This window comes from Rhea pennata, chromosome 1, assembly GCF_028389875.1.
Source record: "Rhea pennata isolate bPtePen1 chromosome 1, bPtePen1.pri, whole genome shotgun sequence".
NCBI classification, from domain to species: domain Eukaryota; kingdom Metazoa; phylum Chordata; class Aves; order Rheiformes; family Rheidae; genus Rhea; species Rhea pennata.
The window spans coordinates 158386643-158406508 of record NC_084663.1 but is presented as its reverse complement, the minus strand read 5'-3'; the positions used below and the strand labels follow the sequence as shown (position 1 = coordinate 158406508).

The 19866-nt window shown below is 34.0% G+C and overlaps 1 protein-coding gene across 6 annotated transcripts in view; it reads right to left on the bottom strand.

Moving 5' to 3' along the window:
- The window catches only part of FGF14 (fibroblast growth factor 14), a 406789-nt gene that overhangs the window by 82162 nt on the left and 304761 nt on the right, over positions 1-19866 (bottom strand). For all 6 annotated transcript variants that reach the window (XM_062566805.1, XM_062566803.1, XM_062566806.1 and 3 more), the window contains one exon: positions 18375-18478. In XM_062566805.1, coding sequence (XP_062422789.1) covers positions 18375-18478 — 104 coding nt within the window. The remainder of the gene's footprint in view (positions 1-18374; positions 18479-19866) is intronic.

The window sequence follows — 19866 nt, the reverse complement described above, 5'->3', positions numbered from 1 at the left end:
TTTTCTGTTTTAGAGTGGCTTGGTTGATTTTTCCTTATTTTTTTCTCTTAATAACTGTCAGCTCTCCTGAACTCAACAACTTTTATTTTCACTCCATCTTTTTTGACCTCTTTTCCATGAAAATACATTCCAAATTCAGATTTTCCCTAACTCTTGCAATCTACAATAGTGCCACATTCAAATTTATGCACTGAGAGAAAGAACCCATCTGAAAGTGCTTACTCCTTACTTACCTTGTTTTATTAGCACATGTCACCTTGAAATGGAAGGACTAAAGGAAATAAACCCAAACATCATGTTACCAGAAACTCTTCAAATATTCTGCTAAGTTTTTTAAAGATCTGAAGTAGATCTTCAAACATCATGAGTATCTGAGAAATTTTTTTTTTCCATGAATCTGCCTTAAGAAAATATTTAATTTGAATGATTTCATTGCTGCAGAAAAAGTTAAAGCATGCTTAAGAAACAAAGGATTACAGTGGAAAAAAGGAAATACTCATGTTTTTGAGTCTTCAGAACAATATACTTATACTTGCTTTAACCTTTAACCTTAATAGAGCACATATGCTCTATTTAATGAATATTTGAATTGATGCAAAAAAAATCAGGTTAATAGATATATGGTATATTATATTAATGCTTTCAGAGACAGAATGCTCATACTAACTAAGTTAGAAGAATTTACAGCAAAGAGGAAAAGAATGAGAATAATGTAGATGATAAATACTGCTGGAATGTATCATTTAATTCTCAGCTAAGGATCAATGGGAGATCAAATATCACATTTTTCCCATGTATAGAAAACTGTAGAACAAAAAGCCCAAAAACATAAGTTCCAAAAACTCCCATCAAAAAAATGCCCTCCAAAGTATTTCGTCTTTTTTCAAGTGAAGAAGCATAGCATCCTGAATGTAGTAAGTCAAAGCAACAGTGTGGAAGAAAGGAGAAATGAAGGAAAAGATTCCTCATATATTAGTAAGGCTTCCATTTATGTTACAGACAGCATTCAAGCTTATATTACAAACCTCTATTCTACAGTTTAAAATCACAAATTACCTTTCAGTTCTCTATAGTATGATGTATTTATTCACAGCTTTTCATTCCATGAAACATAACAGATTTGATTCAGTATTCTTTACTCATGTGGGACTCTCTCATTTCAAAACAATTTCTGCAGCAATTTCTATTTCATATATATGAGTGTTCGCGTGCACTTGTCTGCTTCCTACCTCCTCCTGGAATTTAACCTTTTTGGCCATCCAGAGAAGTGCGTTAGAGAACGGCATTTACATTATCATTCTTAATCCACTTACAACTGATACAAAAATCTTCCTCTGAACATCAAGGCAAATGATTATTATGCATAATGGAAAATAGAAAAAAAAAAGTACCTTAGATTAAAAATTTGTTAACTCCATATATGTACATTTAGCTAACTCTTCTACAGAAGAACACATTTCTATCTAACTCTCCCATTCTTACTTTGGGTTATACAGAATGAAAAGTGTAGCCACTCTTAAAGCACCCTTCATGTCCTTCAGGAAAGCACACAGCAGTTTTAATAAACAAAGTAGAAAACTGGACATTAGAAACTTTTACACAGGAAGCACTTCTCTAGGAAACACAGGTGTAGCTGAGTTCTCCATAAACTGCTTGCAAAGTACTTACTGATTTTTTTTTTCTTGGGTGGGGGCACAATTTGTGTTTGACTTTCTTAGTACTAGCATGCTGCAGGCCATTTTTAGGAAAAATGTTCATACTGTCTTCTAGACCAGTAATTTTCAACACATCATTCATAAAATATCAGAAGGTAATCTTTAAAGTGAATGAGAAGTGAAAGATGTAAAATGAATTTTCGTATATCACATTCCCTGACATATAAACATATGTACAAATACATACACAAATATATACACATGCCCTGGCATACAACATTCAAACACTTAACAAGAGACAGCTATAACCCACAGAGATTACAGTAGGTTTCAAGTAGAAATGTTGGGAAATACTCTTTAAGCCCCAAGGCAGAGATCATGTTTGCCAATGCAATCATATAACACATTATATACATCGTGAGCTGCAGTTAGAAAAATATTCAAGGATCTGTACTGAGCTCCTTAGGGCCAGAAGCTCAGAAAAATGAGACGACTAGTCTCTTGAGCTATCACACTAATGATTAACTTTAGATGTTATTTATTTTTATTTGTCAGCATCTTAAAAAAAAAAAAAGTAACTTCAAAGCTAAAGTGTTGTATTATCTTTTTTTGTACAAAACGGAAATAAAACTATTTTAAAATAAAGAAATGGAAACAAAGGAGTTACTTCAGTTTCAGACAAAGATGTGACATTATTATGGCTATGATTCTATGGCACTTTTAAGGCTAAAGAGAAAATAAAATTGGACTACTAATTACAACCCTTCAAAAAGAAAGAATGCTGTTCAATTTTTTTGACATAACTCCCTTCAAGTATAAAAACTTTACAAGTGGCACCATATACTTAAGTAGAGAGATTTGTATAGAAGTACAGCTATTTTTCTTAGTGATATTTACAGTTCAAATCAGTTAGGGTGCCATTAAAAAGTCTGGGCTCAATCTAAGAGCAGCATTTTATGTGACCGTACTACAACCCACATACAGGCTTGCTGCAAAAAGATTTCAAAGGCTGGTTAAATTCATTCTACCATAAAAGCATTTCAATCTAGGGCAATCATTTTAGTAGTACACTTTTTCCAGGTGACAAAAGACTTTTTGACTGTGTTCATACCAATTCTTATGGCACTACTATTAATTTATTATGACTTTTGGATTCAAAGAAACAATGAGAGATTCAGATACCCATATTTTCCAGACCTGTCCTTTCCTAGCTTAAAAACAGTTTATGGAAAGAAGCAGAGGCTGTATGCAGACTAGTTTCTATTCTTACACGTTCATAAATCTCAGATCATTGCTATATGCTTAATATTTGCTATATATATTTTTGCTACCATGATCACTTAACTTTCTGAACAGCTTTGTAAATTAAAAAACCAAACAAACAAAAAAGGAAGATGATGCTTACTAGCATTCTATATGTCAGGTTCCTTGAGGTCCCTAGGGGGAAAGACATTAACAAATAAAGAATCACTGCCACCACTGGAAATCTCAAATCCTTATTATGGATATTTGTTGGCACTGCTTACGCTATAGTTTCATAAACATTTCACTATGGAAGCAGCAGAGTTCAGTCCTCACTGAGACCACACTGGATGGAACTACAGAGGCGTATGAGAATTCCTAGGCGTATTCTTTCACTAGTAAAATATAAAATCATCCTTTCACCAGCCCGTCCTAGAAAAACCCTCCTTCCTCTCAATGCTTCAACTCTGATGTTTACAATGCATATATTAAAGAAAAATCTATTAGTGCAAATATTCACTTGTTTACGTTTTCTTGTTTTTGTCTATTCATACTGTAAAATAATCAAATAAATCTTTTTGTTATATATTTGCTGTTGTTCTTTAGTTGGAACTGGAGATTGACTTCACAATAAAGGAACAGTATGTCACCGTAATAGGGGTATTTCCAGCAGAATTTGCTTTCCAGGTCATTCCAATCACAGAGCGATATCAATCTGACATTAACAGAAAGACACTAGTAACAATCTTAAGCATGCGACAGAGAAACCCCTGCTGTCTACCAGTGAAGGGAATTGAGTTGGAAACCTTTAGAAAAAGCAGCAGGCCATGAAATGCCAAATAAAATTCCTTTTTCTATCCACAGATAAAGGAAAAGAATACTGGACTTTAACAAATAGGACTTGACAAAAAAGAGATAAAATGGAAGTGGATATTTTTTCAGTATTTGTTGCTCTGCTGAATGGAATGTGAATTAAAAAAAAGTTGTTTTATCTGTTTAGAGAAAAAAACATTACACATGCACAAACATTTCCAGCCAACTTCTCAAGCTAATGCCTTTAACAGAACAGAATTTGGTTTGGAATTACCAAGAGATGGCAATAGCTAACAGGGCAAAACAGTTGTCCAATTTCCATTGTGCTTTTATAAAATTATTGTTATATACACGTGAATCTTGAATGCAGTACTTCCTGATTCAACACTTTCCTTTTATTGATACAAGAACACGAAAAAGCACTGAATCTATAAAATATAAAGATTCAGTTCTTGTAAAACTGGATAATAATTTGGATTATTTAGGACATGCTAACAAAGAATAAGTTCATTCTCATAGTAGGAGGCTTTTTACTTTAATATCTGTAATTAAATTACACTTGTATGTATAATTTATATGATTTTATGCACATGTGAGGACGTATACTCATACATCCCTTGAAGTAGATAAGATGTACTCGCATTATTTTGTTAGTTCCTTGTGATTATCTACAATTTGGACTAAAAAAATCTGATCTTCAATATGCAGGTTTTCAATTATTACATGAGGTAAAATTCGTTAGCTGGGTAATTCATCTCTCATACAAGTGATTATTACTTGGTAGGAGAATGATATTACATAAACTTCAAACTTCCTCTGGATGAGAAAACACTTCCTTGTTCCATGAGACTATTCAAGATCTCAACATTTTCTCCAAGCCTAAATAGGAATAAAATCAAAGATCCTGAACATATCGATAAGTAACTATTTCTGGGGAAAAAAAAAGTCTACTGTTTACCTGGATAATTTCAACGTATCTCTTCAAAAATATTTTTAAAGTTTATTTTACATCTTAATAGGCTAAATTTTCATGAAAAAAGTAATTTTTAATCAAAATAATTTCATTTCCAGAAGTTGAAATTTCTCCTTCTGCCCTGGAAAACTCCTAACCAAACAAGATTTTTTTAGTTCTACTACTAATTTTGCAATACTCTAATTCTATGAATTTAGACAACAAACAATATTTATTAGGAAAAATAATATCTTTCATTTTTTACCCTATATTGAGTCCAACTGGATGTTAAAAACCACCTTTTTGCTGACTTGCATAAAGTTTAGCACAATCAACTACTCTCTGCTCCCATTAACATTCAGCAAATGGTGTTGCAAACAGCTACAGTTTCATAACTTTTATTTGTAATTTCTTATTCAATAATTCATCTTAAGATACCAGTTACATTTATGGACTTTTTTAGTGACTTATTAATTAAACAACACATCAATATTTTCTTCAGATTTACATGACAAATATTTTGGTTCTACAAATCTGTCCAAGAAACTTCCATTACTGTAGGCTCAGACAAAAAGAGTTCTACTAAAGTCATGAGGATAACAAGTTTATAGCACATGTACTTCTAAGACAACTGGGACACCAGGACTCCACGCTATGTTTCTAAGTTTAGTATATCTACATAATAACGAAACTGAATATGCTTCTTTATGATCTGTGATCCATCAGAATAAGAGGACACTTTGTAGGGATGTTGCATCTAGTCTGCATCTGGCATGCCCAGTGCCTCCAAACTTCTACCAGTGTAAGTCTAACAATTTCTAGTGAGCATATTCTCACTTTGAGCAGTTTCAGGTAAAATTTACTAGTGAGACTGTTTTCATATGACTGGCACTATATAAAGTGAATATACTCTGAACCTACCTGTCAATCCTCTATTCCTAATCCTTTCTTCTATCTCCTTCTTTCTCAATGCCCTACTTACATATCCAAAGCCATGAAAAGGATGCAGTGCACTAGGCACTATCTCACTGTTCCTCGGGTATCATCTACAGACCAGGTATCTCCGCATAAAAATCTTTGAAAATCAAGGATCAACTGATCCATCTTCTACTCTGTTCATAGCAATTCAAGTGCTTTTCAAAATTCTGAATAAGATAGCATAGGATAGGGTGCTATCAGTCATCAAAGATACGGTGAAGTATCTGCAAGTATTTAGAGGTAATATCAATTTAATCTACTATTGTGCTTTCAAAGGCACAATTCTACAGCCATTCTCCATGCTCAAATGAATGCTAAACGGGTGATAAAATTGCCTCAGTTGATGCTTCTGAAGTTGTCACTTCGAATGCCTGAAAGGCTGATTCCTTCATCTCCTTTGCTGCTGGTGCCAACAGATACTTGAAAATGAAGAGACAAGGGCACATTCCTGATCTTTAAATGTCAAGAAGAAAACAGTCAATTCAGTTCCCCTCATAAACAACATAACTGTTGAAAAAGAATATTAAATGCTGCCTCCTGCTATCTTATTCTAAGCCTTGAAAGGAGTTCTCCAGAAAACATAAGAAAAAATATATGTATATATGCAAAAGTTGTAGTTAAACCTGCTTTTTACTAACAGCATTTGGATGTTGAGTTAAACAGAGATTCTCTCTCCTCTACTTTGTTCAAGAAGATGCTGAATAGGAATAATGCTTACACTTATTCAAGTCCCTCTGGTACCTAGTGAGTCCAATAAAGATCCCACCACAACTAATGGAAAAATTCCTACAAAATCTGACAAATCATTCTATGTCATTTTAAAAAGAAAAGTAATTCTTATGAAAGTATGAAAGTACAATTGCCACTAAGTTCTGAGGCAATATAATTTTCAGTTCATGTTTTCCTGAGAAGAACAATAATTTTTGGAAACAGTACTTCCTGATCTTTTTAAATTAGTTATATTTTACTTTTTTGTCCAACAAGTCTATTTTCACATTATTTCAGTGACATGTTCCTTGCTCTTCCCTTGGTATTATATCTTGTGTAGGGAACATCCAAACATATTTTAGAGGAATAAAATACCAATGAATATTGTGTAATGTGGTTAATCACAAACAGTTCTGCTTTTTAATTAAAATTCATTAAAATTAAAAATCTTGTTTGTGAAAATAAAGCCACGCTCAAATATTAATGTACAAATGTGGCAGGAGGAATAGTAACAATACTTAGCAAATGAATTTAAAAAAATTACTCCTCTACCTGTTCTTAAATTTTTAAAAATTACTTTTAGGATCAGGTCTTTTCATATTATTATTCTCTTTACTGATGATCTGGAGCATGTTTGGTTTTGGCCTGTAGCCTGAAAGGCAATGTGACAGGGTATAACTTTTTGGGAGACATCAGTCACAACACTGAAGTCAGATGCTGGCCAAAAGGGATGTGAAAAAGAAAACATATCATGATTTTGAAATGTTGGCTGTGTTTTGTTCTGTGCCTGTGGTATAAAGCCCTTTTTCTATCTTTTTAAAATTCATCAGCTGTTAGGCAAGTCTACAATAAGTAAACAACTGCATGGTGAATTAGACAATCACATCCCTTTTGCGGAAAACTCCAGGTCTTCAGAGGTGTACATCTGCAGAGCTGCGTAATATTGATGTATCATTTTCACATTGCAAGACTTTGTTTTCAGCTCTGCAGCCTCAACCGCACTAAAGATTAAGTAATATAATGTAAACATCTGTCAATGCTAAAGAAGCTCTATTGCCCTATTAGTAAGCCAAAGCCACCCACAGTATGACATACTGTTGGGACAAAGGAAACCAAAGGGGCACATAGGGAATTAAGACTTCACCCTTTTGTTTTACCTCCTGAAAGTACAGCGTGTCCTGCAGACCCTGCACATTATGTCCAGAGGTTTTTGTTTTGACAGGCAGTGGTATCATATCACTTTTCATTACAAAATGTATGGTGACAAATAGATCATGAGAACAGAATTTAGAGCACAGTCATTATTGAACTCAAACATGATGGGGTGAATCATCTACTCACCCCTACTCCCAAGCTTTTAGCACAGGAATCAGGTTTGAATGCTTATTTTCTACAGACTTATGATCCCTTTCAAGATGCCCTCAGGGAGAGACATTATTTCCCCAAGGCTGTATTTGTATTCTGCCAAAAAGCAAGAATCCTTGTCTAGTCAACAGAAATCAGTCAAGAGAGCTTCTGGTCTGACGGCGAATAGAATATTTTGAATAAACATTGCACGAAAAAACCTTCACCAGTTTAACCCTTGCGTGAAGGACTTTTCAAAGTGCTCCATTATGCCAGCTCTCCTACCACTGAAATCAGCAATTATAATTAGTAGAGTTAGGCCAACACTTGGTACTTCTGAAAAATGTCTTAGAGCACTGCGATATTCAGACAATACTTCACAAATTTGAAATTGGAACTTTTACTTGATTTAAAATGCATGTGACTGCACTAAGGAGTGGGCTCCAAAGGACCTCACTACTCCTAGCTGCTGTTCTAGCACTACATGGCAGGCAGGCTGTGTCAGATAGCACAACAGATGTGGTACCTACACTGCTCCCAGGGGTCTGTATCAGCCTGCCTCTGCACCAAGCTGCCTCTTTGGGGACTGCATAGTTTCCCAAATGAAGGAAAGATGAGGGAGCTGGAAAAAGCGACAATGAAAATGTCAGAAACAGGTTCTAAGGTCTATGATACTTGCCTAGACGAGCACACATGATCATGTGCTATGCATAGAATTTCCCCAGGGATCACTGCTAGGGAAAGTTGCCAGCAGAGAAAGTGGAGGATTGAAGGAGGAGGTATTTGAAATGAGAAACCCAGAGGGAGAAGAAGACTGCATGTTTGCTATAACTAAATACAAGAAGGTGCTTGCTTTCATAGGATGTTTTGGATAAATGGATACATAAAAATCACTCCTAACACAATTAACTACGTTATAAGTGAATTCTAATCAGAAATAGTTAACTATATGTTTAGCTAAAGGAAAAGAAATTGTCTTGAGCTATTCCTTTTGAGAGCTTCACTCCCACAGGAATGGAAACGCTTCAGAGATGATCCAAGTTGTTTATGTGGATATATTCACTCACAGTTTATTGAAGTTGCACATAGGCACATGCTGTTTAAAGTCCCTGGCCACAGAAAATCCAGAGAGGAAAGCTTGTGAAAGTCATCCCCTTCCCCTTCAACACACACATATAAGACAGGGGCTATAAACACCCTCAAACCTCCCAGATTAATAGGTTCTGCCCACAAGAACGGAGGCCACGGTAAAGCCTGTCCAGACCACCAAGTTCCCGTGCAGAACCCAGGCCACTGTTAAAGTTGCCCTTTCCAGCAGAATATAACTCTTATATAAAACAAATTTACCACTATCTCACCTTTCACTAATCTTAGCTACAGACTTGCCTATTACAGTGACAAAATGGATATGCTGTAAAAAGGAAACAGATGTGTATAATGACAAGGTAAAACAAGGCAACACAAATCATGAATAATACCAAACCTGTTTTGTTTCATTAATATAATGGATATTAAGCATAATAAATCATTAACATATATAAAACTAATATAGCAAACACCTATGGCTATAGCATTACAAATAACGCTTTCTTTTTACAACAGTGTTGAAGACTGCTGAGGCATTTTTCAATATTTGGTATTGATAGAAACGTATCTTTTATACAAAGCACTATTGTATGGAGTTGCATAGTACATTAGTAGATTAAATATACTGCACTAATTTTTCAATTCAGACTTAAGGACTATGTATTATACTATAATATTATACTATATATTATATTGCATTGCAAAGGTACAACGATACATTAATAATCACATACTTGAGCCCACAACATCATATCATGAGACATGAATGATGCCTTACCAATCTCTCTGAAGTTTCAGAGAAATTAATTATTAAGATTAACACTTATATTTAACTATTTCTTTTCTACAAGGTAATGAACTTTTCTTGGGTAATGAAAAAAAGACCTTTGCTTTGCCATTTTTCAGCTCATAAGAATCCATTTTTTATAAAAATAGATTTTATATTTAAAAAAAATCATAATTTGTTTCTATTGATCTAACTACACATCTAGCCATATGTCTTTTGCAAATAACTCTGACTAACAGAAGCCACATTAGCTATGCAGCTACAGCAGTGATGGTAGACAGCACCCTATTTGTCTAACTGCTATCATTCTGCTCTGCACAATTACTTGTGTTATTTTGTTTCTTATCTAGAAATCTTGAAAAGGCACAGAACACCCTTCATTACATCTTATCAATCAAATTTATTATGGAAGGAATTTAAACTTACCGTAAACGCCATCTACAACTGTCTTCAATATACTGAATATTAATTCAATTCAAACAATTCAACCAATAATGCAGAGAAGTAGTAGATTTTGATGGCAGACATATATTTGATAACTGTCTAAAATTTGTTTGAGAAGTTTTGTATCCTTGGTAGCTACTTTTGTACTTTGATGCAATAGATGAGTAAGATTAAATAGTAATGAATGGAAAATGAGAAATTTTGAACATCATCTTTTTGATAGGCTTGTGCAGTGATAGTTATCGTGGAAGTAAAAGAGTAAAAGACAAAAAAGGTACTGGGAAAATCTATAATGCACAGTGAGACAGCATTCTACATTTAGGATTATAGAGATCCCCAAATGCCTAGGAAAAAAAAATATCCAGAAAAGCGTAGTTCTATTTATGCAACAAGACAAACATTAGCTGAAAATACCAGGAGATTACCATGAGGGACAGAAGTGCTAGAAGCAAAAATTTGACAGAGTAGATGAAATTCCTGGTCCATCAAGTCTGTGCCCAGCCTTTGGTCGTGCCCCCATTGCACAGTAGTTCAGCAGCAAACCTCTCTCAACGCATCCACAGCAAGCAGTGCTGTATCTTGAGGAAAGCATTCCTCTTGATCCCTGTGGCAATCATCTTACTCCCTGAAGCGTGAGATTAGATTACCCTCATTTTGGCGTACCTATGTACGGATACTATTCCTTGTCATGCAATTATTAGTTAAAAAAATATCCAACTACAGCTGCTGACTCTAATCTTCCAAGCTTTGACAGGAAGTTTGGAAGAGCAGCTTTTTTTTATCTTTAATGAATTTATGTGCATTTTTATAATCCTAGAGAAAGAGCATGTATGTATCAAAAGACAGAGAGATTTTTGCATGTGCTTAGGAGAAGAAAGCATCAGAAAAGAAAATAAAGTTTTTAAGCAAATACAAAAAATAACATAGCTTTTCTTACAGATATAAAATTATGACTAAGTCTTGTTAATATCTTGTGAACTTAAATGAATCAAACAGGACACACATATGTGGCTTAAATGTCCAGAAACATCACTGTAATTTTTGAGTTAAACTCTATTATTACCCCTAGCATAGCCTATAAATGGCAGCAAGGTGAAACAGCAGCCACAGATGAGGAAGTCATTAAGATACAGTGCTCTTTATAGTACTAATTATCTTTGTTGTATATTCATAATATTTTTCTTTCATTAGTATGGTTTTGAACCGTACTGACTTTAGTTCAAATAGCAACCACTCCTGCATGCTGGAGACTCAGAGGAAGAAGCCAACACGAACATCATGGAAAAATGATATCATCACAAGGTTTTCTACAGTTCTGTTCTGCTCAACTATGCTATTTTTCTGCTTTTTTAAATCTGTGCTTATCACACTCTCCTCATCTCAGCTTCACTCCATTCCCCTTTCCTTCTCACTTCTTCTCTTTTGCCCTATCTTATCAAAGTCCCATGCTTCTCTGTATGTCTCATTTTTCTTGTCTTGCATCTTAGAACACGGTTTAAATACATTCTGCCCTAGAATGTAACAAAAACCTAATCAATTTGAAAAAGTGACACACTGTTCACTTAGTAGGTATTTTATACCTCTTTTCCACTATACTCAGTAGCAGGGACTATTTGCACAATACAACAGGGCTGTGTTCTCACTTGTTTCTGAAGTGCCACCATAGTATAAATAAATACATTAGCAATTTTCTGTATTTATTTTTGGCAAGCAACTTGAGAGACAAATTATCTACCTCCAAACACAGATATAAATAAGCATAAACCATGCAAATGTTTTTCTCCTCCCTGTTAGTGTATTTCAATGACTTCTGGAACATGTCGTTTTTTACCTTTTGAGTAATGCAAAACAGCTTTCAGAGGAAAGCAGCCCTGAAAGGTGCTATTTAATCTCCTCTCAAACAAACTTTTTTTTATTATATGAGGCAAGTATAGGTCATTTTCCACTTGATACCTAAGATAACATGCAAAGAAGACATTCATACATAATAAAGCGCTCTAGTGGTGAGGTCTTAAAATTAGCCAGTGGATCTTGTGTAAAATCTATCTTTTTACATTCTTAAAAATACTGCTGTTAACATAATGATTTTTCAAAAATCTTTATCACAAGTTGTGACTTTCTAATAATTAGATTCATTCCTTTGCCCCTCCTCAAAGCATGCCAGAGTAGTTCCAAGACACAGGTGCACTAAGGTCCTGTCCTTTGCACTGGGAGATAGGAGCAGGTTAAGACCCTAAAGCATAAGGCTGATGTAAGAAAATCTTTTGTTTCTTATCAGTCATTAGTTTCTTATTACTATTATTACAGTAACCACTCCATTCTAATTAATTTACATTCACAAAACCACAGATATCTCAAGAGCAGTAAAATTTACCCTACCCTATTCAGTATTTTTATGACTACTAAAACAAAAACCTGCCTCTTTTAAATAGTGGAGCAAGCTCATATTTGCCCGCTTCTCTCCATACAGAAATATTTTTAACTATTTCTTCAGTATCTTGTATGATGGGCAACAATATCTGCTCAAACCTGTCCACCATTGTTACACAGTGACAACACAAAAACAACAGAAAAATGCTGCCTTGATGTCACATTAATGTCTTTTGAATTGTTCATGTAAAAGAAAAAATACAAATTTTAAAACAATAAATTTCTTCCATCATTTTGCCTAAATTTCCTTCTTTTCTTTGTTTTTTTTTTTTTTTTTTTTTTTTTTGTTTGTTTGTTTGTTTGTTTGTTTGTTTGGTTTGGTTTTTTGCATCTTTGAGCCTTCTAAGTATGGTAGATGCTGAGTGCATTATTATTCCAAAGCACAAACAGAGGCTTTATGAGAGCCACAGAACAACTTTTTCATGTGACTTTAATTTAGATACTAGAATTACTGATTACTTTAATTCTCATTCTTTTGCAAGCTGTATCGTCTCTAATCCTGTATGCTTCCCTGAGACTGAAATTTCTTCTTCAAGAGATCAATTATGTGGGCTTAAAGAAACAGTGGAAATATCAGCACTTTGAAGTTGCTGAAGTGTCAGGAGAAACCCTCAATACTGAAGTTGTTTTCTTGTCAGCTGACAGTTGCCGGGTGATATAGCAAATACACTTCCTAATTACATATATTCACATTTTCTCTCATTCATGAAGGCTCTGACACAGACTGTGATCTTACTGCCACTGAAATACTACGTAACGAACTTCAAACGCGCAATATGACAGATCAAACTCAAACTTCCATCTTACAAAAAGAACATTCTATAAATCAAGTACTGCATAGTTTCTACTTCTAAAGAATTCACAATTTACAAAATCTCCCAGAACTTAGGCAATGTCTCTCTACTACTCTATACATTTTTCTGATATATTCTCATTGGCCCCATATCTAGAACAAGAGCTTTGGACTAAAAATTTGCCTGCAGCTGCAGTTCAGGACTCCAACCTGAAGAGCTGACCATAAAGTTTAGACTTTAGTCATGTAGATCCATTCATATTTTAAAACATTTCTGTAATTTATCAACCTTATTAAGAAATTATACAGTGAATTACTGTGACTGCAATATTTACTGCTGCCATTACCACAGTAGTCTTCCATTTGCAGTTTTATTCACATCTCAGATCTTAATGAAAACTGGTAGAAGAAATGGGTAAAAAATAAAATAGAGGAAATTATAAGCAGGTAGAACATGCTTCTGAATAAGGAAGATCTTTCTACTTCTTATTCTTTCTCCTACACTGGTAGCCAACAAATATTGATAACACCCCACTGAACTGCTCTTAGAATGAGTAACCACTAACTCTTTCAAAACCCTCCTACATACCTCAGGTATTTCATGAGATGAAATCATGTCATATCATGCAAAAAGATTCTCATACTTTTGTCTTAGGAAAACAGCAATCATAAAATGCAAAAATATATAGTATATCTTATCTTCAAATTTATCCTGTTATCATATGAGAAAATCCAAGAAGCAAAACAAGAAGCTGCAGCCCTGAAAGTTGAACAAAATTAACTTTTGTAGAAAAAGAAAAAAAAGAAAAAGTTGCTTGTTTATTTCTTGCTCTTTTAAAATCGGACAAAGTTGTATTTTCACTGCAATTTCCAATAGCTCACCTGCTAGACAGAACTAATAGAGTGACTTGACCAAAATCAGCATCAAGTACACTAGTTTCTGTCCCATACTACACCGCCATCTTCCTCCTGTAGGAAGTATCTACTTTTGATAGACAGTTCCAACAGATGTGCTCCTTTTTCAGGGTATAGAGCCAGTTCTGCTCCTTTTTACTTTGGTAGGATCACTCCCTCAAATAAAACCTTATCTTTCCACCCTTTCCAAAGATAAGATGGAAATGAGACATATTTTTGGATGTTAGCACAGTTTGCTATTCAAAAATCTTGCTAGTATCTGAGATACTGCTTTATGGAAAGATCCAATTTTTCCTGACCAAACTAGCTTTCATAGTCATGAACTCGGTCATAAATACTGACTTCAAACTTTTTTAATTCATCTAAAATAAATCTCTACTTTTTAAAGTTGCATAAAAATAATTCCCGTTGGTCACAAACATGCACCTACAATTGGGAAGTTGTCACTAAATAAATTTATCCCAACTATAAGATGACATATTTGGATGTACACCCACACACACACACATATATATGTACCTATACATATACATATATATATATATATATATACACACACAGAAATAAAGTTGAATGCAATAAAGTAAAACTACAAAAAAGCTGAGCTTAATGTTTAGCATGTCTTTAAGTGATCTAATCCTTGGAACTGCAAGGGAGAAAAAAAATGGAACATGAATAAACTCTTATTCTCATCTTTTGTATCATATAAAACAATGAATCGTGGAATTAGAGTAATGACTTTGAATACATAGAAGAATAAGGTTATAATTTTAGAAAAGTATTTTCTCTCAAGAATTCTGCAAAGCCCTTGAAGATTTTCCTTCTTCTTTATTTGACAAGACTTCAATGGCATGTTATTAGGACAGTGACTTGGATTAATCCCCAAAGGAGAGAATACAAACCTGAACTGCTAGAGCAAGTAAAATAAGTATGAAAAGCTCTTTCCTACACAATTTTCTGTCCTTCTATTTCTGCTCTAAGAAAGAAATACTGCCACAATGCTCTTCTGTTTCTGCACTTTTGTATCTAGTTCTAATTCTGTAAATTACTTGAAAAAATCTTACACAAATACGGCAGAACAAAAAAAAAGACTCAAAACTGACAGAAACAACTGTAAACAAGTTTTTTTAAAAAAACAAGGCAAGATAGCAATATGTATCTGCATGTAACAATCTACATGCAAAACTGGTCACTGTACCTTCATATTCCTCTGACTGAATATTTCATATCAGAGAAAGGATACAGAGCTCCTTTCCTGTCAATTATGTTGTTTAATTAGCCAGCATCATATGAAGCTCATCAGTTACAAAAGTAATTGAATTGGGGCCTTTGATTTCACTCTGAAGAGAGGGATCAACATGTAGGATATTCTCATAAGTTAAAGGTTTCATATATCATGAATGGAAAAAGGTACACTGAGAGAGCTGGTGGAGAACGACTGCATAAGACTTTGCTCTCAACTTAGAAAACATAAATACCCACCTAGTCTATAGTTCATGCTTCTCTTTTGGGAAATATTTATAATATCTTGATAAAATATCTAAATATATGTATATGTTAATTATCACATTCCCATTATTTTCATTGAAGACAGATGGCATATCAAAGCTTTTACAAGAAACATTTTTCTCCCAATCTTCCTAAATAGCCAAGGGAAAAACATATATAATATATAATAAACAACTTCTGTATCTCAGGACCAATAGATACACAGTATTGCCAAAGAATCAAAAAATCCAGCAGTAACAGACAATTAAACAGTAATAAGACAGAAACAATAGAAACATATTGGTTAAAACCCATTTTCTACAAAGGACTTTATTTAGAAACTTCTGCGTGCAGTATTTCTTCATCTTCATCCCCAGGAAGAAGACATATTTCTCTCTGATACTTTGTCTTCTAATTTTCAAATTAGATTCTAAGTTGAAAACAGGAAATTACTAAGAGGAAAATATATTGCCAGTGTTCTCAATACATTAATAAGAAATAACTAAAACCAAATTACAGTATTAATATTTTGAAATATCTACCTTCATATTTGCATTACATTACCAAATGTTACTACTACTCAGCTAGAAAAAAGCTTAAATTTAAAATCATTTTGTGGATACATAAAACATACAGGCTTCCAATCAGTTTTCTAATGTGTCACCTATCTTAGTCTCCTAATGGGCCACTCATTTTTTATTCTCTCCATGAGGAGGAGTAAGCAGTACCTCCAAAAACATTTACTTCCCCACCTCGTATGAGGCAGAGTGACAGACCGAGACACTCTCCCCAAGGAATCTTTAGAAACACATTAGAAATACAATAACATCTACAGAACAAAATTCAAAAGCAATTAATAAGCTGCCAATAACTAAGCAAGGAATACGTAAGTCATCAGGTCCAAAACTCTTGACACTAAATGGCAATGAAGAACATGCAGTCCTGCAAAACATTAAACGTGTATTATATTTTTCTTGTACATGATCTTTTATTTATATATATGAGATTGAGTATAAGCATAAGCAATTTGTGTCGCTAAAGAACAAGCCACATAAGCAAAGCAATTTAGATTCCCACTGATGTCATGGAAATACCTTGGTAGATCTGAAAATGTTTTAAGGGTCAGGTCCACATCTATTCAGAGGCTGAATCCAGCAAACTTTTCTTCATCTTTCAGATGACACCATTAATTTAAGTTGTATCATTTCCAGAACAGTACATAAACACAGTGAATGTCAAAATTTTCTCACAGAGTTTCTCTGACTGAGCAGAAATACCAATCAGGAATTTTTGGAAACTGGCCCATTCCAAGGGTGGACACAATCCTTATAGTTCTTTAGGAAGGAAGGAGAACTCGCTTCAGACTCGGCACTGGGCAGGAATATACTCTGACTATGCCAATACCCAGAAAGGTTGTGCATATGCCATCAATACTGACGCGAGTTCCACACATGAAATGCTGGGGAACTGGGAAGTCATCAGTGCATTAACACTAGCTGCTCCAGTTTTCTTCATCGATAGGGAATATTGCGTGACATGTGATGTTTTCCTGTGACAGAATTCTTATTTTGAACAGAAGAAAATTAATTTTTTAGAGCATTCTAGTGGAGTTTCCAACAATGTTTTATGAGTAGGAATTGCCTTTTTATATTGACATTGACGTTCAAGATTAGTTCCATTTTTTCGTCACGATTAACTTTTCCAAGACAATAATATATTTAAAACAAACACAATACTTTCCCTCTGGGCATCAGAAGCTTAATCCATCCAATTTCCTTTCAATGGATATTGAAAATAAAGCACCGTATTGTAACTCAGTGGTGAATTAAGAATTATGTGACATAAGAAATGCAAAAAGTACTGTGAAAAATGAATTCAACTTCGAGAGTAATAAAAATACTGTAACCAAAAATCTTTTAGATCATCTTGTCAGTACTTGACAGAAGTGCCTGTTAGTATTAAAAATCTTTTTGTTTTAAAGAAGGTTAAGATCCTTAAGAAAGGATCTTTCTTTTCGCAATAACGCACTGACTGATTAGCATTAAATCATTTGGGATATCCTGGACAATGTGAGGAGATTCCAATCACTTTATACAGCAGTATTGTTTACAACTCAAAATAACTTCCCTTTAACTTTGATCATTTTACAAAGATATAGTCCTTCTTGGAACTTGTATTTTTCTGTTATCTTAAATATAAAAATCAATAGTGATCAGCATATAATTACAAGATTATGATAAACTGTAAGATTTTAAATGACTTCTTGAATTTACTTTACTTGTATGTCTTACCAGTAAAAGTAACTGTTGTGGAAGCTTTTGGATTATGATCAACAAATCAGTAAGATTTATTTATAATTTGTAGTTGTAGGTCTTTACTAATTCTAGAGAATTGAATAAAAATTTATAATTTTTGTGGAGTATTGCACACTATCAGTATACTCTATCAAAAAATGAATTCTAGAGAACGTTCTTTTTAGGACTGGTAACGTTCAAGTTGTCATACATGGTACTTACTAATTTCTACCCTATCCCACTTATAGACATGTTGCATATGTGGACACAGGTGCACATGTGTGTGTATTATATGCATATAAATATATATATGTACTCAAAAACAATACAGCATAGGACAAAAATAATGCATCAGAGGATGTCTTCCAAGTGAATAAGCATCTCGTTCTACTGTAGATTTCAACTTCAGTTGCATCTCTTACACAGAGTTCAGAATGGTACTTACTGATGTGTAGAGGAAACCTTCTCCATTTAGGGCTATATACAACCCAGTCTTTACACCCTGGATAGCAACCACTCGAAGTCCCACTGGTATAAGGTTGAATAATGCTGTGAAGAGAAAATGTGACCAGATATGAACATACCATGGTTACTAAAATATTCTAATTAACAATATTCATAGAAAAGGATGTCAGCTACTCTTTCGTATTTTTTTCTGTTTTTAAAATTAATCTAATTCAGAAAGTCTTGCTACTGGGTAAGTTAGTACTTAAATTTTAAGCATGAGTGTCTATCTAGCAATAATTCCTGCAATATTTCAGTATTTGGCATAACTACTAACCACACAAAGCACAACCCACTGAACTGTAATCATTCATGTAGCACTATGTATACAAGTGTCTCAAGCAAACTGGAAAGAGTCAGAGTCCAACATTTCATTCCCCCAACATTTCAGTATACTGGTCATAATGATAACACTTGTGAGATACTGATATCTTTCTGATTACGCAAATAGCTTTTTATTTTCTTAAGCATCAGTGTGTTATTGGATTAATAGGTACTCTCATTAAGATTGCTTTCAAGGGGTCTGTGATTTCCAAATTGAAAAAAAATGCCTTTATGAATGAGATCTTTGATAAAAACAGTTGTATACAGGTCTCAGGTAACTGCAGATGCTTAAGTCCTAGTTCTGAAAAATCACTAAAACGTGTACTTAGCTCTAAATGTGCACAAATCTTGAGCTGAATTAGAACATGTCCTAGGACTGATATTCTGAAAAAAAAAATGCTTTTCATTTTTTAAAAAAGCTAATAGCAGATACTCTAGCAATGGTGTCCATCTTTCTAACAACAAAAACACAGCTTTGATTACTGTCTGAAAAAAACAGAGTGAAGAGGGGGACTTTACCAGCCTCATATCAGAGCAACAAAAGAAAAAGTGATATAAGTACCTTTTATTTCCTATGTATAAATGTTACAACAAAACAATTGTTTAATAATGGCAAAAGAGCAAGTATATTTAAAAATCTTTTCCCTTCAAAAGTACAGTTGTGCCCTATAAGAACAAGATGATAAATGATATTTTTGATTCAGACCTAGAAGCATGGAGAGAAGATTAGAAGAAGCCTCAGAAAAGCCTTTAGAAGAGCCCCATTGCTCACTGCATTTGTTGGAAATACTAGTGTTAGGCAAATGAGACAGAGACCATTTCTTCTAAAAATTATATTAGCAAGTACACCTGTTTTAAGTTTGATGACCCATATTAGAAAATCAGATGCAAACCACACATCAAATAGTCTCTGGGAAAAAAAAAAAAAAAGAAAGAAAGAAAAAAGGCTCTGGATGCGCCAGCTCATGCTAAGCAGCTTTTACACTGCAGATGAGTCATGGATTCACAAGTCCTTGGATGAAAACCAAAAGCGCAACCTGTGTGTTTAGCATAGGCATAGAAGATCATAGTCCTACCCAGTCAAGTCTTAGGAACACTGTAAAATCTGC